The sequence below is a fragment of the Plecotus auritus genome (genome assembly GCF_963455305.1).
Source record: "Plecotus auritus genome assembly, chromosome: 8".
Taxonomy (NCBI): Eukaryota; Metazoa; Chordata; class Mammalia; order Chiroptera; family Vespertilionidae; genus Plecotus; species Plecotus auritus.
In genome coordinates this window covers 72,727,887-72,752,191 of record NC_137782.1, presented here as the reverse complement: position 1 = coordinate 72,752,191, position 24,305 = coordinate 72,727,887, and the positions used below count along the sequence as shown (strand labels likewise).

The 24,305-nt window shown below is 42.1% G+C and overlaps 1 protein-coding gene across 15 annotated transcripts in view; it reads right to left on the bottom strand.

Annotated features, from left to right (window-relative positions):
- Positions 1–24,305, bottom strand: part of PLCB4 (phospholipase C beta 4) — a 400,050-nt gene that overhangs the window by 78,758 nt on the left and 296,987 nt on the right. For all 15 annotated transcript variants that reach the window (XM_080683992.1, XM_080683985.1, XM_080683990.1 and 12 more), the window contains 5 exons: positions 16,895–16,974; positions 16,041–16,094; positions 7,845–7,926; positions 6,328–6,428; positions 5,616–5,673 (listed from right to left, as the gene is read on the bottom strand). In XM_080683992.1, the coding sequence (XP_080540118.1) occupies positions 5,616–5,673; positions 6,328–6,428; positions 7,845–7,926; positions 16,041–16,094; positions 16,895–16,974 (375 nt within the window). The remainder of the gene's footprint in view (positions 1–5,615; positions 5,674–6,327; positions 6,429–7,844; positions 7,927–16,040; positions 16,095–16,894; positions 16,975–24,305) is intronic.

The following is a 24,305-nucleotide window of genomic DNA, read 5'->3' as shown; positions in this document are numbered from 1 at the left end:
AGAGTGCCAGGCAGTGAAGGCATGGGACACCTGGTTTAGGAAATGGATGGTCTCATGCAAGTCTAGGGCTCCCTATTCTAGGAAATGACAAGCACCATCCTCTGGTGATAATACATTGTTTACAAAACAAACCAACAAACGAAGAAGAAACTCTCTCTAGGCACATTCCTTCTCCTGTCCACCTCTGTAAATAACCTCATGAAAGAAGATGGATGCAGTTTTAGGTAACTTAGGCCGCACTGCAGTTACCTGCAAGGCTGGCCACTATATGTCTCTTCCTTACTAAAATTAAGTCATTTGATTTAAAGATATGCTCAATGGTAAACACTCTGCATTCATGGAGATTATGGGGAAAATCCACATGAATTAAAGAGTGAAAGGAAGAAGAGATTCAACTAAAGGGGAGAGAAGAGAAAGAGTTAGGGAGAGGAGAGGGAATCCAGACAGTCTTATGTGCTGTTTACATACACATGCACATATTCTAAAGCGGTGTTACCAACAGTGTGATCTATGAATGGCAACAATGGTACCACCCTCAGCTGGGAGTTTGTTAGAAATGCTAATTCTGGGGCCCCTCCTGTCCCACCAAATCTGATTCTCAGGGGAAGGGGGACCTGTGAATCTGTTTTTAAGCCTTCCAGGGGATTCTGATGGGCTTCAATTTAAGATGTAAAGGTATGCCTTTTAACATATTTGGATATCATTTTTTACAAAGCACCTAAGTTCTACAAGGAGAGAAGAATGCTAAATATTGGGGATGTCCTCCTAATTAAACCCCAGTACAATTTTGTCCCAGGGCATGATATTTACTAGCACATCCTGCCTATCAGAAGCGACAACCAGGAAAACCAAGTCCTAAGATGGATGTATCGTCATCCCCTACTCTACATTACTTGCAAATAATAAAAAAGAGACAGGGAATTACATTTATCTTTGCATCTGCTCCATCAGATGACATCAACTTTTGCTTTCCCTAAAATATCCACCTTTCAAAAAGGAAGTACGGTTCAATGTGGAGAATCCAAAGGCAAGGAAACAAATGCTAAGATTTGCATTAGAGTCACAAAACTATCATTTTTAGAGGAAAAAAAGAAAACAAAGAGGAGGAAGCTCATTTCTAGGTGATCTTGGAGTAATAAAGTTGCAGAAGAGTTCCATGCGGACATAATCACAGTGAGACAAATGCTTCACAGCTCTAAGGGACAGACTATTGGTTTTCAGTTGATGCTCAGTGAAGCAGGATATCCAGGACATTCACCCCATGATGCGCAGAACCTTGCAAAATGAGATCCTAAACAGCTTCCAAAAAATAGGTCACAGAAGGTGCCCAAGTGAATGAAGCAGAAATGGACATGGCTTCATCACTATGTTCTTATTCTTCTTCCTGAGAAAAGGCATCACTGGCTTCCATCCAAGCAGCACTGGGAGATAGATGTTGACGTAAATAAAATTCAAAAGAGACATAAAGGAAATAAAGGAATAATTGGCAAGGGTAGGCTTATTTGTAAGACTATATAACTCCTTCTCTCTCTTTGCATATATATTAAAGAGTAAAGAGCTCAGCCGGTGTGGCTCAGTGGTTGAACCTCGACTTATGAACCAGGAGTACATGGTTCGATTTCTGGTCAGGGCACATGCCTAGGTTGCAGGCTCAGTCCCTAGTGGGGGTTGTGCAGGAGGCAGCCCATCAATGATTTTCTCTCTCCCTCTCCCTTTCTCTCTGAAATCAGTTATATGTATATAAAATAAAGATATTGTAAATGGAAAAAGATAAGAGATCTCGGGTCCTTTCTTACATTCCTTCAACTGAAAAACAAATAAAAAATAAAATTTAAAAATCAGGTTAAGCCCTAATATGATGACATAATGTGTTTAACGAAGGGGAAAGATTACCAGCAACAAGAAAATAAAGCTAATTTCTTATTATGGAGGCGTAAGATCTTTTTCTTCTCTTTCTTATTTTAATCTTTCTCTCCTGCTCTCCCTGCATCTCTCAATTCCATAGACCCTCAGTTGTTATCATCTTCATAAGAAGTGAAATAAAGGATGAAGGTAAAACCAAAATCAATTTAGCTTCTCATTAGGCTAAATCTTCACAGGGAGATGTGAAACTAATAGGAGCCCGGAGATTTTAATTAGTGCACCCACATCCAGAGAGCCCAGTTGACAGCAGTATCTGCCCAGGTGGCAGCTCCTAATAAGTGCCACCCCCAGCTCTCCTAGAAGCCAGTTTGCTAGTTTCATAATATAGGCAAAGGAAGTTTTCCTCAGTCTACTGGAAGGGAATAAGAAACATAGCTGTGGCCTGGCCAGTGTGGCTCAATGGTCGAGTGTTGACCTATGAATCAGAAGGTCAATGGTCAGGACACATGCTTGGGTTGTAGGCTCCATCCCCAGTAGGCGGCATGCAGAAGGCAGCCAATCAATGATTCTCTCTCATTGATGTTTCTTTCTCTCTCTCTCTCTCTCTCTCCCTTCCTCTCTGAAGTCAATTAAAAAATAATTAGACCTGAGTGGTGGATTTCCATGACACAATTCATTATGGCCAGTGATAGAAGGTATATGCTGCTCTCACATTTTCCCCATTCACACAAGGCATTCCAAGGAGGGACCCAGGTAATTCATTAGGACAGTGCTTCACAAAATTTACCTGCAGGCAAAGCACCTGGGAATCTTGTTAAATGCAGATTCCAGTTCCTCAGGACTAGGTAAGACCCGAGAGCCTGCATTTCTAACAACCTCCCAGAGGATGCCTAAGCTGCACCCACAGACTGCACTTGCGGGAACTATAAACAAGGAGGTACTGGGACATGGATGAGGAGCAGGTCTAAAGGTACTGGGGAAAACTAGTAAGTGTCGAATGGCATGGATAGGCCAAAGGTGGTACAACCCTACATAGCAACGACAGCAGTCAATGAAGGATTGTTTCTCCTTCTCTCCTCCCACATTAATACACTAACAGGAAATCTGATGTAAAGAGTAAAGAGATTTACAAGCTGGAAGGCGGTGAGAGGCAGGATGGGCTTTTCTAATAAAATGGAACTCTCCCCCTATTCTAATTGGTTAATGCTGGTGTTCATGTCTATTGATGTTTGCTTTCTTGATCATATCTCTGGTTACCTTTCTAAACTCTCTTATTTAATCAAAGAGTTTTGCAGTTGATAGTTTGTAATATTCAGGGTACACAATCAACAGTAAGAATAGGACCTAGTCCTTTCATGTTCATGGGACTCATTTATTTTTCCTTGTCTTATTGCATGATCCAGGACTTCTAATGCAATGTCAAATTCTGGCTGGTTGAGACTGTGGCTAAGGCATTTTGAAAATGTTTAGGTCTAAGCTTTTGGACTCAAAGACCCTTACATTCCAATGCCTGCTCCCTTCTGGAGTGAACCCTGCCTCCTTTCATTGTGGGTTTTGAAGAAGCTCTGCCTAAAGGATGCTTTTGATTTTGGAGAGATGAGAGAGGCAACTCAAAAGGAAGGGTGCAAGGAGCTGGCAGAACATTTCCTAAGCTTGACAAAGCTTCTTCAAGGCAACATTCAGATGTCTGTCTAGTTTTTCCAGTTGAGTCACTAGGATAGAAAAGGAAGAGATTCATGGCAAACACTGATTAAAAATAAAGGCTGTACACTTTCCTGGACTGTCTTGTAGTCTCTATGACCTCAAGAAATCAGGATAAAATCACACTGATTCCATCACCTCCGCATTAAAAGTGCTTCCTTACTACTAATGAGAAACCAAATAGAAGGAAATGACCACTGAGAGATACTGGTCACTGCAATAGTGATGGATAAAAGCTTACCAAATAATACACATTTAAGAAAGAATTTGGATGACAGAGCAAGAAAGTATGGGTGATCATATCTTTTAAAAGTTAAATGTTATCTACTTAGCCTTATAGGAATGACAAGAGTGATTACTAGGTAGGCATACCAAAACAATCCATAAAAGGAAAGGCATGAAAAACCCATGAAGGCAGCACCTATCCTCAGACTCAGAATTGCATAGGGAAATGCACATTTTAATAAAAGGCTGGGTGCCAACTTCACCCCCATGCTCACAAGGGTCTTTTGTTAGGAAGTGCCAAATTGATGGGCTGGTGGATTTTCTCCTCTCCACTGAAGTGTTTTCCCTTTTTAGTAGAAAGCATGCTTCCTGCCCACCTCACCAGAAATTTAAGATCATCAAACACCCAAAGTGCACGAGGAAGCTGAGGGACATAGAACAATATATATTTTTTAAAAGCAGAGGAGGGAGAAGGGGTTAAAGAAATTAAGGAAAGCGATTTAACTTCCGAGTAATGGTGGCAGAAGAGTGTGGATAATATCTGGGTAAAGATTCTGAACACAGTATTCACATGAGAAAAAATGGTGGAGTGCAAAAGCTTAAACTGTTTTCAAGCAAAATAAATATTGTATCATACTGAAAGGCTTATGTGAACGTGGGCCTCTGTGCTCTTCTATGGGGTCCCTTCTCTCTTCTGCATCAGTGCTGTTAGGCTCTGGTAACTGTTTCTTCTAACATGCAACCCACATATTGGAAGTCACTGGGCCCTGGCAGGGAAAGAAGGAAGCCCTTCTGCAAAGATGTGATTTCCCTCTGCAAATTGGCAAGTCTCAGCCTGCCTGTTGTCTTTTTTGAGGCAACCCCTCATGTCTGGCATGATACTGACTTTTCTAACATTTTCCCTTTATATGGTACAATGGTTAACATAAATTGTTTGGAACCGAAAATATATTGTCCATTTCTTACTTTAACTCTTATTATTAAAGTGTTGGGGAAAAGTGAATTTTCCTTTTTGGATTTAGCAAGAGCTTCTGTGGGTTTCACTGAAGAGCTTTTATTGGTCCATGGGGAAAAAAAGAAGAAGTTAATTTGAGTTGGAATAAAAGTTGCAACCTTTACTTGTCCTACCATATTTTTTTTTATTCTGCTTAAGCAAATTCTGTCAACCAGTGTTGGTGGTTAAGTGAATCATGTTCTAAAATTAGCCCTGAGAATGTTATAAAAATAAAAAGTAAAAATTTAACCTGCAATCCAGTTGACCTAATATGTACTGTATTTTCACCCAGAAAATATAATTGTGCTTGTCGTCAAAATATTCTATTTTGAATTTACACATTTTTCTTACATGCAATCCATTAAAAGACAAAAATCAAGCTTCCCAGTTCCATGCAAAGATATGAGAAAAAGTTAGCAATGGAGAATCCAACTATATAGTGTGGCAAAGTAAATCCATTCTCTTTCTATTTAATGAGATCAATAGGAAAAACAAAATAAAATAAGTACCTTCAATATCGTCTTGCAAAAAAACATAGACACACTTAATTAAATCAATATATCATTAAAAAGTCACACGCACACACAGAACCAGAGCAATACATCACAGCAAGAAACCAACAAAAAAGCAGTGTGCAAAGCCAACGTGAGGGAAGTGCATGGACACACAAGGGCAGCGGCTGATTTTTGCACCTGGTAAAGCCATAATGGAAAGATCAGCAGGTCAAAAGCAAAGCGAATGAGGGCGAATGATGCGGGCATGCAATGAGGACGCTGGAGGAGGCAAGCCACTGCACACAGACTATATGGAGTTAATGTATGAAAAAGCTTACTTCATTTAGAAAGCTCACTAATTGGTCTACCGTTAAATAATCAGTTTTGTCTCCATTGCTGAAAAGAAATGTATTAGAAAAAGTAAGTTTTTGTATTTGATGCTACAGTATGTACGATTTACATGTTGACAATTATTGATGATAATTCTAAACTTATTTTCTAACCCTGAAGTAGTGGTGCATTCTTAAAGTGGCCAGAGACAATGAAAAAACACACACACAAAAAAACCCCAAAAACCCAACAACAAAGGAAAAGAAACACTCCCACTAGCTCACAGAAAAGTCTGCAATTCTTCTCTAGCATTATCAAAAGACGTTATTAAAAAAAGCAACAACATGTAAGTCATCCATTTGAGATAACTGGAATGAATGAACTTTTCAACAACATAATAACATTCCAAATTGAATCTAGTTAGTTCACATAACGGGTTAATAATACCTAAAGGAGCAGGTTAAAATTGTAGGTAGTTAGTAAAGCCAATGCAAAGGGAAAAAAAGGTTCCAGGTGCTGCCACTAATTTATGTAAAATCTTTTAAAAAAAAATCAGTAAACTTTTACACAGATAAACTTGGGGGTGAAAATAGAATCCTCACTAGATATCCCTAGATACTATCAACATACTATCATAAAATTGGATGACAATAAAACTTTAACAAACCTAAAAGGACAAGGATAATACTGAAAGTACCCTTTCTCATAAATGGAACTTACATTTTTTTAAAAAGATCCTCTATATCTGTCCGAGGACAAATCTTTTGTGTCAGTTCATAGAACTTTTCATAAGTAAATGCTGCAGGCTCAATTTCATCATTCTGTAAAGAAGAAAAGTATGTCATAAATCATGGAATATATTTTCTCCTCGGAGCAAAAGAATCTACAGGACTGACCACTTAGGATCCCTGGGCCTCCATCTCTGATTGTTGCTGACAGAAGCCAGAGGTCAACCTCCAGCCGCGGCCAGGCCATCGTCAGAAAGGGCCCGTGGAAATGAGCGGTTCTAGTTACCACGTGGCCAGCCATGGCTTGTGTGGCAGACCTCGGCCACAGCTGGAGCTGCTCTAGGAAACACCCCAGAGAACAAATACCAAGAAACATTTCCTCCATCTCTCTTTGAGGGAGAAACACAAGAGCCTGCCTAAAGATTGCTGAATAAATCAAGCCCGGAGTTTACTTCTGCGTATGTTGTGAATTTTCATAAGACCACAGGAAGGGGCTCAGGACAACCCTATAAGATTTTGCTTTTCATACTGAAATTTATAGTTCAAATAGGATTTTTTTTAAAGCAGCAAGAGGCTTAAATCTTTCTTGCAGTCGGTAAATTAATTGCAGTTCTTTTAAATCTGAAGGGCCATGAACACAACTGGTTTGCGGGGGAAGAGGTGCTTCATAAAACACCAGCCAGCCGTCTAGAAGAACTGAATTTATTAGTCAATTACTCATGCCGACACTGCGCTTGATCTAGGCAATGCTGATGGCCTCCTCTAAAATAAACTTTCCACAGACTGTGCAAGAGCCACTTCCTCTCCTTAATAAAGTAGACAACAACACTTAGAAGTACACTCTCTGAATTTGAAAGCACTGAGGTTAAAATGCCCAGAAAACAAAAGCAAGGAAGGAAAGTGAAGAGAAAAGGAACTGGAGTCTATGGGACTGCATCTAATTCTCAATCTAATGGAGATTGGTTTAATATATATATTGGCTTTATATATATATATATATATATATATATATATATATATATATATATGTATGTGTTCACGCTATATAGAATCTGGCTTATTACATATGAGAACATAAATAAGGAAAATGGTTTTAGGAACACATTATTAAATAAATGAGTACCTTATGTTAAGTGAAATAAGTCAGAAAAAGACGAATACTATATCATTTCATTAGCAAACAAAATAAACAAACAAAACAGAAACAAACTCATAGATACAGAGAATAAGCTGATGGTTTGCCAGATGGGAGGGTTGGGGGGCTGGACAGAAAAGGGAGAGTTTCAGAAGTACAAACCGGTAGTTACAAAATAGCAACGAAATGTAAAGTACAACATGGGGAATAGAGTCAATAATATTGTAATAAGTGTGTCTGGTGCCATGTGGGTACCGGACTTATTGGGGGAATCACCTCATAAGTTATATAAACGTGTAACCACTATGTTGTACACCCGAAATATAATACTGAATGTCAAGTGTAAGTGAAAAATAAAATAAATTAATTCATACCTTTCCGCTGGGAAGACCTAACTCCTTGAGTGCTTGAAAGATCACCTTTTCTGTCTTCCCCGATGCAAAGGTTCTAGTAATACTAGAGCAGAGAAGAAGAAAAAAATCAAGGCATTGTTAATTCTGTTTTCTCTGATGCAAAGCTCCAAGTAACACTAGGGATGATGGGATGGAGGGAGAAGGACAAGGAGAATAAAATTACTTCTCATTTCTAAGTGTGTTTTACTTTCCACACCAGCTCCTGCAGGGCCCTGTGGTGACCAGCTGATTGTGCTGGTGAGGCAACTGGATTCTAAGACAGGCCGACCCCTGTGTGCCTGTGAATACCACAGGATCTGGGGAATACATACCTTTGGACAAAAATAATGACACATGTTGACACTGCCAAATTACTTTTTAGGAAAAGGGCATGTGGCAGATGAACGATAGCTATACAAAAACACTGTATGTTGACCATATCTGGGCTTGGGGAAAAGAAGTGGGCCCCTCAAACTCAGCCCATGCCTGTGAATGCCCTGGCCCTGGTGTCACACTGACTATAGCCGACATGTTCTATCAGCCATATTTTTTTTATGTGTTTGTTTTCTGAGCTAAGCATCCTTGAGCTACACTGAAACGTCAGCTGCCTCAAGGATTGCAGAGTATGTTATGTAAGTGATAGGTGAGGGGGAGAGGAGAGGCAGGGGAACAATTATTCCATGTTTCAACAGAATCTTGGCATTAACTCTAGACATGTTATTTTTGAATAATGGTGCAGCCTTTTTTAAATTAAATTTATTGGGGTGACAATGGATAATATGTTCGTATAGGTTTCAGGTGTGGGTTTCTGTGTTCCAAGAGCTATATATTGCACTGTGTGCCCAGCCTTTGAACTAGTAGGGTGTGCACTAAGATGAGTACAATGGATGCCACCTCAATGAGCACATTTTCTAATGATGATAAAGATAGAAAAAAGAGACTCCCTAGGATTAATACATTGGTGACCCTCAGAATGAACGAACGCTACTGAAGAGATGACTTGATGCCCTGGAATCCACACTGGCTCTGAGCCATGCCTTAGCTACCTAAGGAGCCTCCATTCACTCCCTGACTGATAACTGTCACCATAATAATTTTAACTGTAAACCAGAAGTCCAGCCTCCACTTAAGATAGAGCATGCTTTCATCTGAGAAGCTTAACTTTAGAACGCCTTGCCTGTGAGCACAAGAGAGTTTGTAGCAGTGCCTCCCTGGTCCCAACCTTGCCCTGTACTCCACCATTCACATTAAGTCGAAGGCGAGCTCCAAATGTAAACAGCGCTGCCAGTTAATCCCGATGAGTGGGAGAAAGCACCACTTTAACTGTAGAGACTTGACTTTAAGTAAATGAATTGTTACGTGTTCATTCAAAGCTTTATTGTTTCACACTTGGTCCAAGAATACTTCAAGAGGTATATTTTAAAGAGTGCTTGAGACAATTGTATTCAAATATAGGGAGGCCTATGAATTCCCTTTAAGAAATCTACAGACATAGAAGGGCTTAAGTGTTAGACATCAAGTAAGAGGATTTCTACTGTAGAGGGCACTATTTCCACATTCTCCCACTTCTCTAGAGTTCATGGAATTTACATACTTTAAATTGGGCTAAGAAGCAATTTATCTGACCTTTATAACACAGGGGGGAAGTAGCTCTCCCATGTGTATTTTTTTAAAGAATGTGTTAATGGGAGAGCTACAGGCCCCGGGCAGGATTTGCAATATCTGGCACCTGTAATGAGGAGGAAACTTTGCATAGAAATCTCAGGGTATCTTAGCTAACTTGAGCTTCTGTTAGGTTTGGACAGGCCTGGCAAAGGAGATGAAAACTGATTGACATGGTCATGAATGTAGCAGGTAGAGGGCTGAGACTTCTTGATAAAACAGAACCTGGATGTTTGGTAAGGGCTCTTTCAAGGAGGAAGGAAAGAGTGTATAGAAACAGAATTTTTTGGCTAGAACTTAGTGAAGCACCAAGAAATGAAAAGTAGATGCCCAGGCTGGTGTGGCTCAGTTGGTTGAGCGTCATCTCATGCACCAAAAGGTGGCGGGTTCGATTAATTCCCAGTTGGGGCACGTACCTAGGTTGTGGGTTTGATCCCGCATTGGGGTGCAAACAGGGGGTAACCGATGAAGTTCTCTCTCTCTCTCTCTCTCTCTCTCTCTCTCTCTAAAAAAAAATCAATAAAAATACTTCTTTTTAAAAAAAGATGTAGAAAAAGATCATCTTATGGGATTAGGAAGATTCAAGCATTTGTGGGAGATAGAAAACTTGAGAGAGAAATAAGGGTGGCTAGTGCTCGGACAGAGGGAAATCCACATAGGAATATATTAGCGAGGGCAGTCATGCCCAGTAACATTACTGAGCTGAAGAAAATAAAGGCAAGAAGTGGCATATGGCCAGAGGGTCTCATTCTCAGGCCACCTTTCCATGAGGGGACTTGAGCTGGCCAACCCCACCACAGATTTGCTCACCTCATTCCATAAAAGAGAGCAAACCCACAGTGGAAAGTGGGAGAAAGCAAGTGAACAGACCATTTCCTGGGCCAGTGCCTTTATTCCCTTTGCTTCAGGCAGCTTTCAGAATCATTCTAGGCCTTAAACAGACTCGCTCAGGGATAAGGGGGGTTGTGGAGTGAAGGTGAATTCTTTGAGTTTCCAGTTGCCTCAGAGGCCCGTCAGAAGGCCACTTATCCAGGGTCCTGAGAGAAACACACTTATCACAGGCTGGACCATTTTAGACACCATCCTAGGTATTCCATAGAAACATGTATATAATGGACTATGATTGAGTCAGCTTTGACAGACAGCCTCATGCCTACAGAGTACAGCTTAGTACTTCATAACAAACAGGAGCTCAATGAGATTTTATTGAATCAAAATTAATCACTTCCCCAAAGGAAATGCCATAAAAGCAAATACCCTTAAGTGGTGCCCAGTCCTATTAGAATCCTAGTTACGTTCCCGGGGACCTTGCAGGTGACTAAGACACCAATGTTTCTAGAAACGAAGGGAGTCTCACTCTTTGCTTGCCCTCAAAGAGTCCACAATCTATCCAACAGCATAACACCATCTTCAGGGAGTACTCCTGAAATGAAGCCCTAGCAGAACCGGACCCCCCTAGTTGGCAGGCTGGGCCTTGGGGACATGGGTGGATTATGTAGAAGACGGGCTGCCACAACCATACCCGAGGGTCTCGGCCTTCTTTAACACAGCTGTCCCCCTCCCAATTCCCTCCAGGAGAGCCCACACTACTGGCTGGCTACCCTTTCCCAACTCTCCAGCCTCTGCTCCCAACTCCAGGTGACTGAGAATAGGAGATGGCAAAAGAAAACAGTGCCCCCTCCAAAGCTTGGTCAGAGTGAGAAGATGAGCTGAGTGTGAGTTTGTAAGCTTGAGAGAAAAGCAGATTGCATGAGATATTGTACACAGAAAGAAAAGAGAAGAGGGAGATAAAGGGTAAGGCTTTCTTCATTCATCATCCCTGAAACTTCCTGGCTATTAAATGTTGATTAATGCTAAAGAGCAGGGCCATTCCCAAGCTGTGTACTGTACAGGTCCCCTGTAACATTGTGCACACATACTAATATACTAATAGTTTCCATTTTAAAAACTCCAGAATGATAGTGATGAAACGCCTTTTTAAAAGTGTTTACTCTTCATAGCCATTAAAACATTCAGAACAATTTCCCCTAGCCCTTGGCAGCTCATCCACCAGGAGATTTATCCGCTTTTTTCTGGCGTGGTATCAACTCTCCATCAACTCCAACCAACTGCCCCCGAATCACAGATGTCTCGTGTCAAACACCTGTTAATACTGGCAGGCACCAAAGAGCTCATGTCCAAGAGAGCTACAGAAGATGACAAAACATCTCGGCTATTTCTACAAAAAAGGTAATTTCCTATGTGAACACGCTAGATAAAGATCTTTGGAATCAGAAAAAGCTTTCAAGAGTATAACAGCAATGTGATTAGTAGGATGCATGCAAATGAAACCAGAACTGCTGGTTACAAGTGCTCTGATCACAACTTAAGTGTTTTATACTTTGTCAATTTCCTGAACCTTATCTGGGAAGAAAATGTAAGAGAATAAGATATGTAAAAACTGATCCAACTTACATTACTTGACACTGCTATTTATGTTCTCTGAGTTTGGACTTACTACTTCCATACTAATTTTAAATAAAAAGTCAGTATATATTTGCAAGTAGCTGGAGTGCTGGGATACATTAAAATAATTGTCCTGCTATCGCTCAACCGAAGGAGTTGTAAATAAAGTGAGGGTCAGTGTAAAGTGTCTTTGCCAATAACCATCAGTCAAGGATGCTCACAGGGCTTTTTATAAACTGTAGGAGACATCACATTGACTTGCTAGTAAACTATTAAATAAAAATCAGGGAATCCTATAGTAGCTGTGTAAAGACCACAACCAATGCTTGAGGCATATAACCCTGTAAACCCTCAATAAAAGGTTAAGTAAAAGGAACACTGTCCATGGTCTTTTTCTTTAAAGAGAGAATTCAAGGGAGATGAGAAGGGAAGAGAGAGTGAGAATGAGAGAGAGAGAGAGAGAGAGAGAGAGAGAGAGAGAGAGAGAGAGAGAAAGAGAGAGAGAGACATCGATGTGAAACACATTCACTGGTTGCCTTCTGGACGCAGCAGGACTGGGGTTGGGGATGGAGCCTATAACCGAGGTACATGCCCTTGACTGGGAATTGAACCCGTGACACTTTGTTGTTCAGGCCAACCAGTGCTCTAACCACATAGCAACAACAGCCAAGGCCGTTGTCTATGGTCTCTTTGATGATTTGTATGCTTTTCATTTTCTCATTGATATTTCAGTTGTGTCACATGGATACTTTAGTTCATGACTGTTATAATACATGTAATTAAGAAAAATGATGACCTCTAGGACAATTTGGTTTAATCTGAAAAGAATATGTTGAGAGAGTATGAAGATACACTCACAGGGATACAGAACGGAAGCTTCCCAGCAGAACAAAGTGTCTGGGCAGAGAGGAAGGCCTAGAGGAGTCAGAAATGGCCAAGTGTGATCAGCATGCCACTGTGGAATATGTCTAACTCAAGTGCTGTGCCAGTGGTGACTCCCCTGTAATTCTGGGTTTTATTTGTTGTTGTTGGTTGGTTGGCTTCTTTGATAACATGGTGTCCAGAGAAGAAGTACAAGTGAACCTGATTCTGGAGATTCCTGGAAGAGCAGGTTGGTATCTGGGGAGCCTGTTTGGTTGAAGTTTGGGGGCTTAGATTGATGCGTCCAAATATACTCCTAGTCTCATGTGGACAGCAGAGGCTCTGGGGCCAGCCCAACTTCTGGAATTTCCATGAGGTACTTACCAAAACCCAACCAAAATGATACCATAGAGTTTAGTAGAGAATGTCCATGCCTACCATCATAAGAGCTTCCAACTGCACTCACGGACTACTAGCAAACACTAAGACCTGAAGGGAGTGGGGAGGCAGAGAAGAGGGAAGCCTGGGGGCAAACATGTCGGCATTGAAGAACACATGTGGAGGATGTACTGGTTAATGGTCTCCTCCCCCTTGATTCTCTGTGTCACTGTTACCTTGGGCAAGGTGAGGGATTGACAGAGCTGAAGAGTGTGTGACAGTCCACCTAGAGAACAGGTGCAAGAAGACAGAGGTGCCTGCTGCCCTGGGCCCCGGACGACCTGCAAAGCCTAGAATGAGAGGCACTATCCAGAGGGATACCACTGCAGGTGCACAATAAACACTTCTTTAATTTTAGCCAATTGTTGCTAAAATTTACCTGAGGGCACACAGGTAAAATGCATTTAAATCTTAAAAACCCACCTACTTGGGGAGAAACCAAGATGGCGGCATAGATAAACACCTAAACTGCTGCCTCGCACAACAATATCAAAACTACAACTAAAAGACAAAATGGACACCATCCAGAACCACAGGAAAGCTGGCTGAGTGGAAATTCTACTACTAGAAGAAAAGAGTAAAGCACATTGAGACTCAGAGGAGCTGCAAAAGGCTGAGGTACGGAGATTCGCATGCGGAGAGGACAGGTGGCTGTGTGCACGGGCGGCTGAGTGCGCAGCTGGCTTTCTAAAGCGGGAGGGAGAAGGAAGCTCCCAACTGCACAGAACTCCAGTTCCGGGCAAGTTTCTGGGAACCCCGACTCATTCGGGGAGAAACTAAACTGTCTGGCAGCGGGCGAAACTTGAGGGCGGCTTTCTCTCAGAGGAGTTTGCAGTGATTACCAGGGACACTGAAACCCAGGGGCCTTATAGGGCAGGGCTGACAGAAAACCAAGGCTGTCTGCTCCACCCTGAAACTCCGCCCCATCCAAGCTGAGCACAGAGGCTTTTGCAATTTTGCAAGTCTTGTCTCATAAGAGTGTCTCCAGCGCAGAAGTTTTCCCTGCGTAGACACAGCTGATCCTCACAGCCAATTGGCCTGGAGGTCAATTCCTCCTAGTGATACCAACAACCATCAAGACTTAACTACAACAAGGCTGAGCACACAGTCCACAAAGGGGTGCACCAAGAGTGTCCACCTCAGGTAATTGGGGAGGCTGAGCCACTGTGCCCTACCACACAAAGCTACTCTACAAACTCAGGGAAGTAGTGAAAATGCGGAGACAAAGAAACAGATCACAAATGAAAAAAATGGAGGAAAACAAACAACTGGATATAGAGTTCAAAACCACGGTTATAAGGTTTTTCAAGAATTTTCTAGAAAAGGCTGATAAATTTAGCGAGACCCACGAGGATATGAAAAAGGACCAACTAGAAATTAAACATACACTGACTGAAATAAAAAATATTATACAGAGACCTAACAGCAGACTAGAGGACCACAAGAATCAAGTCAAAGAGTTGAAATACAAAGAAGCAAAAAACACTCAACCGGAAAAGCAAAAAGCACTCAACCGGAAAAGCAAAAAGCAAAAAGAATCCAAAAATTTGAAGATAGTGTAAGAAGCCTCTGGGACAACCTCAAGTGTACCAAAATCCGAATTATGGGGTGCCAGAAGAAGAGAGAGAGCAAGATACTGAAAAACTATTTGAAGAAATAATGACCGAAAACGTCCCCCACTTGGTGAAAGAAATAGACTTACAAGTCCAGGAAGCCCACAGAACCCCAAACAAAAGGAATCCAAAGAGGAACACACCAAGACACATCATAATTAAAATGCCAAGAGCAAAAGACAAAGAGAGAATATTAAAAACAGCAAGAGAAAAACAGTCAATTACCTACAAGGCAGCACCCATACGATTGTCAGCTGATTTCTCAACAGAAACTATGCAGGCCAGATGGGAGTGGCAAGAAATATTCAAAGCGATGAATAGCAAGAATTACAACCAAGATTACTCTACCCAGCAAAGCTATCACTCAGAATTGAAGGTCAGATAAAGAGCTTCACAGATAAGAAAAAGCTAAAGGAATTCATCACTGCCAAACCAGTATTATATGAAATACTGAAACGTATTCTTTAAGAAGAGGAAGAATAAGAAAATGGCAAAGATAAAAATTATGAACAACCAATACATATCTATCAACAAGTGAATCTAAAAATCAAGTGAATAAAAAATCTGATGAACAGAATAATCTGGTGAATATAATAGAATCAGGAGCATAGAAAGGGAGTGGATGGACAATCCTCGGGGGGAAAAGGGTATGAGGGGTGTGGGAAGAGACTGGACAAAAATCGTACACCTATGGATGAGGACAGTGATGGGGAGGTAAGGGCAGAGGGTGGGGTGGGAACCGGGTGGAGGGGAGCTATGGGGGGAAAAAAGAGGAACAATTGTAATAATCTGAGCAATAAAGATTTATTAAATTTAAAAAATGCTACAAATGAAAAAATAAATAAAAATAAAATAAATTAATTAATTAAAAAAAACCACCTACTTGAAGATTTTAAAAATTAATGCTACATTTCAGATGCTCTTTGACTTATCAAAATGCAGTAGATGTTGCCATCTAGTTGGCAGAAAAATGCAACTTTTTGTTCATAAAATGATTTTTACAAACTGAAGATGGTGTTTGCTGAAGTGATTCAAGCTCAGCCTCGAGAATATTTTTGAGTGAAAGCAGTGAACAAGTACTTGGAGGGCTCTCTCTTCGCTCTGGTATGACGAGGGTGGACACAGGTTACAGAAGAACACGCAGAAAGGAGTGACTTACCTCCTCACTGGAATTTTACCATTTGTGTTGGTCATAAATGCCAATTTCATCCAGCTGGAAAACAACAGGACAATGCTGTCTTAATGTTTCTTAGGAGGAACAGCTTCAATCAGGATAAAAGCACTTTACAAGATCACTCATTCAAACAGAACATGTAGTTTGAAAACCAGAGACAATCATGCACTGCGACATGAATTTCGGGTTGTCTGATTTAGCAAATAAAAATAGGGGACTTTTAGTTAAATATGAATTTCAGATGAACAACAAATAGTTCTTCACTATTAAGTATTGACCAAATAATCATGGTACATACTTAAACTTAAAAAATTATTTGTTAAAATCTACCACTTGGTATTCCTCTGGGATTTGGATACAGGCTAAGGCCTGTTTTCTGAATTTCAAAAATACCTCTGGATCCCTGATTGTGTGCAAAACAGCCCATGGGCTCGGTGGTGCTCTTGCAAGTACTTCTCTTGGCCACACTCCCCATTACTCCGTCTCATGAAACAGATGCTCAGGCCCCAGCAGCACCCGGCTATGGCCCCAGGCACCGGGAGCTATGAGACTCAGCACACTCAGTCTGGGGACACAGAAGCCAGTGCCCACAGCCCAGAGGACACTCAGGGCATCAACCATTCCATTCATGTAGTTCTGGGGCTGTGGGTTTATCACGAACGCCCTGCCAGGTGGCATGATGAGTATAGGTATGTATTGGTCAACTTCCTCTCTAAGGTCAGGAGCATGGAGGGGAAGGCTAGCAAGACATTGCCTGGCCACATACTAAGCCTCATTTTCTACTCTGACCCTTTGCTTGATAACAGCCAAGAACAAAGGGGGAAGCAAATGAAACTCACTGTTTCTTGAGGCAGGTCATTGGACTGACGTTGTTGGCCCTGAAGTTATGTATGATGGATCTCAGTCCGTCTACCCATTGCTGAAAGAAAAAGAAGTGTTCTTGGTGAATAAATATGCTGAGCTAAGCATGGTTTTGATTAGATAGCCTGTATCCACTTTGTGTAATAATAACATACACTCTTCTTTTATCCCCTTTCTGCCACACAGCCATCTTCATTTTGCATGCTCATTTCTAAAAATAAAAAATTAATGTATTAATTTTTAGAGAGAGAGGTAGGGAGAGAGAAAGATCTATTTGTTGTTTCACTTATTTTTTATGTATTAAGTGGTTAAGCCTTGTATGTGTCCTGATGGGCGATCGAACCGGCAACATTGGCATATTGGGACAACATTCTAAAAAACTGAGCCACCTGGCCAGGGCCTGCTCATTTTTTATTCTTAAATAAACAGCTTTTACTCTTTCCAAAAAGATAAATGTGGCCTCCACAATGTCATTAAACACTGGGTTGTCATGAGGTGTGCTGCTCTCTGATTGACTTGTGAAGCCTTCTATTTGCAGTATGTTTAAATATAAGCCCCCTTTCAATCACTGGCAAGCTTAACAATTTCTAAGCAACATTACACAATACAAGATGACATCTTTATCGATTCCCATTCTAGACAAAGAATGCTTTAGGGGTTCATCAACTCCATTGTGTGGTACTATTTCATTCTAAGTGTTTATTACAGCCCAGCCAGTGTGGCTCAGTAGTTGAGCAGTGACCACTTGAACCAGGAGGTCATGGTTCGATTCCTGGTCAGGGCACATGCCCGGTTGCAGGCTTGATCCCCAGTGGAGGGTGTACAGGAGGCAGCCAATCAATGATTCTCTCTCATTACTGATGTTTCTATCTCTCTCTCCCTCTTCCTTCCTCTCTGAAATCAATAAAAAAATATAATTTTAAAAAAGACAGAGTTTGTTACATATCTTACTGTCTGTATTTTTCAGCAAAGCCTTAAAAAGTAAACTATTCACTAAGTGCCTGGGTACCCACAGGAGGCAGCGATGCACTCACATAATTTCTGTCTAAGGGCTTGGATCTCAGCCGTAGTTCATAGCCATCACCCCATGGATCTACAGGGAAAAGTGAAGGAAGATTATGCAGGGCAGGCAGTGAAGGAATGTGGGTCTCTATAGGACATTTTAATAGAAAAGGCTGGCCAGTAGGTTAAGGCCAACTCTGTCCTTGGGCCCAATAATTGTGCCAATGAATGCCAAACCAAGATGCTAAAATAAAGAATCCCACTCTTGGCAAAGTGTTTCATACTAAGTTAACACTGGAGGTTAAAAGAACTGGGCTCCCACACAAGCCGGTACCTTACCTTTATAGTCTGACTGCTCAAGCTTTGTGCTGGGCAGGGGAATAGGTTGGAATAGATAGTACTATGGGTGTACATTCTTCCTGCTCCCTCCCGTATGGTAGCCACTAGCCACACATGCCTGTATAAATCTGAACTGAATAAAAATAAAATTCAGAGCCCCCATTGCACTAGTCCCATTTCAAGTAATCAAAAGCCAACACTGGGCTAGTGCCAACCATATTGGACAGTGCAAATGCAGGACATTCCTATCATCACAGAAGGATCTACTGCACGTTTTGACACGTCAAATGATTTAATCACTGCGAGGGCCAGAGGCCATGACTGAGTTTTGTAAGTGTGTGTGTGGTTTTAATTTTAATTGTGGTAATATATATATATCATAAAAGTTATCATTTCGACCATTTTTTAAGTGAATAGTTCAGTGGCATTCGTGATATACATTGTGGTACAACCCTCCCCACCTTCTATCTCCAGAACTCTTTTCATCTTGAAAATCTGAAACTCTGTCCTCTGCAGCCATTAAACAACAACTCCCTATTTTCTTCCCCCCTAGTCTGGGTAACCACCATTCTACTCTGTCTCTATGAATTTGCTTCATATAAGTGGAATCATATGGTATCTGTCTTTTTGTGATTGGCTTATGTCACTTAGTATAATGTCCCCAAGGTTCATCCATGAAGCATCCTTCCTTTTAAAGGCTGAGTATTATTCCATGGTATGTATATACCACATTTGGTTTATTCCCTCATTTTTCGGGCACTTGGGTTGCTTCCACTTGTTGGCCATTGCAAATAATGCTGCTGTGAATGTGAATATAGGTGTACACATATCTCTTTAAGTTCTTGTTTTCAATTCTTTTGGATATATAGTCAGAAATGGACTTGCTGGGTTATGTGGCAATTTTATTCTTTATTTTTAACCCCTGAGCCACACAGGCTGGGCAAGATTCTTGCTTATGTGGCAATTCTATTCTTTATTTTTTGAGGGATCACCATACTATTTTCAATGTAGCCGTGCCATTTAACAATCTCCACCAATAATCCACAAAGGTTTCAATTTCTCCACCTCCTCACTGACATTTGTAATTTTGTTCTGTTTTTATTTTTTTGAGAGTAGCTATCCCAGTGGATGTGAATCTGAGTTTTTGCTTTTCTCTTTGGGCTCCAATCATACCTAACGGCTTTCTGAGGGAGGACGTAAGAGCTATAAGAGGTAAATTTCCTTTCACAACTAGAAAAGGCCATTTCTGAGGACAGTGAATAGCAGTTGAAAGCCTCAGAAAGCATGGTAAGTGAAGTCAGGATTCTGAGACAGGAGGAAGAAATGAAAGAGGAGCATTAAAGAAATGCCTCAATTATTTTCATCATCAGACTTCCCTTCCTCTGTCAGGCTAAATATGTGACTATAACTCCCCGGGGACTATCAAATATCCTGTTACTGGCCTAACAGACCACAGGCTCATACAGAGTTTCCCAAGAGGAGACAGAAAAAGCACAAATAATTCGTTTGGCATTAACTGGGAAGCATTTTCTTAACCTGAAGGCTTGGTATGTGTTCCAAAACACAAAACAAAGTCCATGGTTTCCTAGGACAGAAAAGTGGATAATTTCTGAGACCGTTCACTGTTTTTTATTTTTTTTTCCCTGATTGTTCTAATTTAGCTGTTTCTAGAAATAGACTGCAGAAACGTGAGGCTTTGAGGAGGCTTCAAAAACTTCTGCCCATCTTCTGAAAATACAGTGAAGAATCTTTTTTTTAAAAATTGATTTAGAGAGGAAGGGAGAAGGAGAGTGAGATAGAAACATCAATGATGAGCAAGAATCATTAATTGGCTGCCTCCTGCACGCCCCCTACTGGGGATTGAACCTGCAATTAGGGCATGTGCCCTGACTGGGAATCAAACCATGACCTCCTTGTTATAGGTCAATGCTCAACCCCTGAGCCACACAGGCTGGGCAAGATTCTTGCTTATTGTGGGGGAAAGGTCCCTGAGAGTGACCTTTAGAGGTCATATCTGCAGTGACAGCACTCATGCTTCAGTTAGTAGGAAATGCCATGGGAATCCTCACAAGTCCTAAAGTGCCCTGGGAAGATGATTGCTACTTTCTTATCTTTATGATGATGAAAGTGAGGTTAAGGGCCTGGCCTGAGGTCATGGAGCTGCTAGCTCGGGGCCCAGAGGCAAGAAGAATGCTGTATGTAGTCTGTCCTTCTCACTGGGGATATTTTCACTCAATGTCTGATTACATCTCCCTCCCTATCAGACCTTTTTTACTCTCTATTATCTTTCATGTAATGTACACTTAGCATAATAAGGCCAAATGGCCATTAGAAATATTGTAAGCATTTAACTTTTTGCTTTGTTTGTGTTTAACATAAAATAGATGAAATGCCAGCAGGTGTCAGTAGAGCCTGAGAGTTTAGTTGGAAAGTTGTGCCAGGAGTAAACTAGATGCATATCAACTTCTTTGAAAGCTCCCAGATTAACAGAAGAAAAAAATAAAGTGACTTAGATACATTGGCTCCGTGGTGACACACTCATAATATGATTCATATGACACTGGGTGGCTTCTGCCTGGTACTCCATCCTGCGTGGGCACAGGCAGCCTGGATACTGGTGCCCAGCCCACCGGAACTGTTCAGTTCTGGTGCCCGCATCAGCAGTTTCTGCACTTGTAATTGTTACTGTTATCTCATTGTAACCTTTTCCAATTTTGTTTAAATTAACTTAAAGCCTACTTCAGCCATTCTAAAGGAAAGGAAAAAAAGGCCCTTCACAGGTCTCCTGAGGGCTTGTGCTGGACCACTTGGGTGTAAAAGAGTGAGGAACAAAAACTGTCTCTCATATGCCCTGGGAAACTTTGACCCTTGCACTCCTTAAACTTATTTTCACCATTTTCCAGGCAAATGGCTGGGCCGCAGACTTACCTATGTCCTTTGCCCTCAGAACAGTAGGACTTTCATAGACAAAAAGAATCCCCTTCCCATTAAAATAAATGTATATAATGAGAGAGAAAAAAAGCTAACCTGAAAAATATAAGAATTTACACAGTGTATATATCTTACTTTTTTCCCCTCTTAAAAACATTAGGTTTTTTTTTAAAGGTTATAAAAGCAGTACTTAAGTCCCATTATAGAAAAATGTAAAGCAAAAAAAGCATAAAGCAAAAAGTAAACATCATCGTCACTGAACTTAGTGAATAGGCTCTGCGACTTTAATTGAAAGGACACCTAACAAAACCAGTTTTCCCATAGGCTAATTGATACAAACAAGAGTTAAGTCCCTACGGCATCTCCTCAGCATTATAACATGAGGACACTGAACAAAATGTCCTGTTATTCAAGGTCCTGCTGTACTGATATTAAGAGATAGCCACTGACATTTTGTCCGTCTAGCCTTGTTCTACACATAGAGATTTGTCCTTTTAAAATAACTATTATTATCATTATTATACAAGTCAGCACCACTTCAACTCAATCTTATCTCTAGATTTTGTTCCAGAAGCATTCTTTTTAGTCTTTAGTTAAAAAAGCATTTTGTCAAAACAAAAATAACACAGACCCCATGACGCTCTCCAAGTTTGCTAAGTCATTTTCTCCAAAGGGAAAAACGCAGTAGCTCCCTCCCTAACCTTTCAGGGTCTGGCTCTTTGTTTTCAGTGGCTGCCTCTTAACTGAGTGCTCAAAAGTTAACTAGAGACTTGCCACTTAGGGGACATGCAGCATCAGAATTGCCTGGTAATTATTAAGATGCCAATTATCAGGCTCCACCTATTAAATCTGTCTTAGGGTCTGGAACAGAAATCTGTGTTTAAATGAGCTTTGCAAGTGATTCATTTGCAAACTCGCTAAAAGAAGCTCTGTTCTTACCATTTGCAACAGCATGGAAGGACCTGGAGGGCATTATGCTAAGTGAAATAAGCCAGTCGGAGAAAGATAAATATCATATGATCTCATTCATTTGTAGAATGAACAACATAAACTGATGAACAAAAATAGATCCAGAGACATAGAAGCATCGAACAGACCATCAAACCTCAGAAGGAGGGCGGGGTGGGGGGGGAGGGGCGGGAAGAGATCAACCAAAGGACTTGTATGCATGCATGTATATAAGCATAACCAATGGACACTGACAGAAGGGGGGTGAGGGCATGAGCTGGGGGATGGGAGTGGCCAGGGAAAAAGAAGACAAATGTAATACTTTCAACAATAAAGAATTTAAGTTAAAAAAAAAAAAAGAATCTCTGTTCTGAATCCATGTCACTCAAAGGGGTGGCTCCTAGACCAATAACATCCACATGACCTAGTAGATGGTTAGAAATGCAGAATCTCAGGTCTCATCCCAGACCCACTGGATCAGAATGTGTATTTAATAAGATCGCTGGTGATTCATGTGCACCCTCCATTTGAGGAACCCGGGTCTAGGAGATGGAGTCCCTCCAACTTGAAGCATCTCCTTCCATTGCCCACCTAGGAAGATCCAGGTCTGGTTTCTCAGGAAAGGGAAGGTTTCCTACAGTGCCTTCAGTTGGAATATGCAATTCTAGTAAAGACGCACAGTTCCTGATTCGCTCTTCGCTTTTGTCATATCCCTCCCACCTATGCTGAACAAATCTGCATTCACTAAAATGGAAAGCCTGAACTGCACATTTAGGGGACTGAAACTGAATTGCTTGTATGTGAAAATAAAAATAATGAATGGATGGGGCCATCTGCAATATTTAGAACATGGGAACTTTTTGGCACCTAGAACTCATAAACCTTGATCCTTGCAAGGTTATTATTATTAGAGGCCTGGTGCACAAAATTCGTGCAAGTGGGAGGGTGGGTGTCCCTCAGCCCAGCCTGCACCCTCTCCAATCTGGGACCCTTGGAGGGATGTCCGACTGCCCTACCAGGATCGGGCCTAATCAGCCAGTCGGACATGCCTCTCACAATCCAGGGCTGCTGGCTTCCAACTGCTCGCCTGCCTGCCTTCCTGATTGCCCCTAACCGCTTCTGCCTGCCAGCCTGATCACCCCCTAACCACTCCCCTGCCAGCCTGATTGATGCCTAACTGCTCCCCTGCCAGCCTGATTGCCCCTAACTGCCCTCCTCTGAAGGCCTGGTCACCCCTAACTGCCCTCCCCTGCAGGCCTGGTCACCCCCAACTGCCCTCCCCTGCAGGCCTGGTCACCCCAACTGCCCTCCCCTGCAGGCCTGGTCCCCCCCAACTGCTCTCCCCTGCAGGCCTGGGTCCCCCCCAACAGCCCTTCCCTGCAGGCCCGGGTCCCCCCAACTGCCCTCCTCTTCCAGCCTGGTCACCCCTAACTGCCCTCCCCTGCAAGCCTGACCACCCCCAACTGCCCTCCCTTGCAGGCCTGGTCCCTCCCAACTGCCCTCCCCTGCTGGCCATCTTGTGGCGGCCATCTTGTGTCTACATGGGGGAAGCCATCTTTGACCACATGGGGACAGCCATCTTGTGTGTTGGAGTGATGGTCAATTTGCATATTACTCTTTTATTAGATAGGACTAGAGGCCCAGTGCACGAAATCCATGCACGGGGGAGGGAGGTGTGTCCCTCAGCCCAGCCTGCATCCTCTCCAATCTGGGACCCCTTGAGGGATGTCCAACTGCCCAGTTAGGCCCAATCCTGGTAGGATTGGGCCTAAACGGGCAGTCGTACATCCCTCTCACAATCCAGGACTGCTGGATCCCAAATGCTCGCCTGCCTGCATTCCTGATTGCCCCTAACCACTTCTGCCTGCCAGCCTGATCACCCCCTAACCACTCCCCTACCAGCCTGATTGATGCCTAACTGCTCCCCTGACAGCCTGATTGCCTCTAACTGCCCTCCCCTGCAGGCCTGGTAGCCCCCAACTGCCTTCCTCTGCCGGCCTGGTCAACTCTAACTGCCCTCCCCTGCAGGATTTGTTCCCTCCAAATGCCATCCCCTGCAGGCTTGGTCCCCCCCAAATGCCCTCCCCTGCAGGCCTGGTTGCCCCCAACTACCTTCCTCTGCCAGCCTGGTCACCCCTAACTGCCCTCCCCAGCAGGCATGGTCACCCC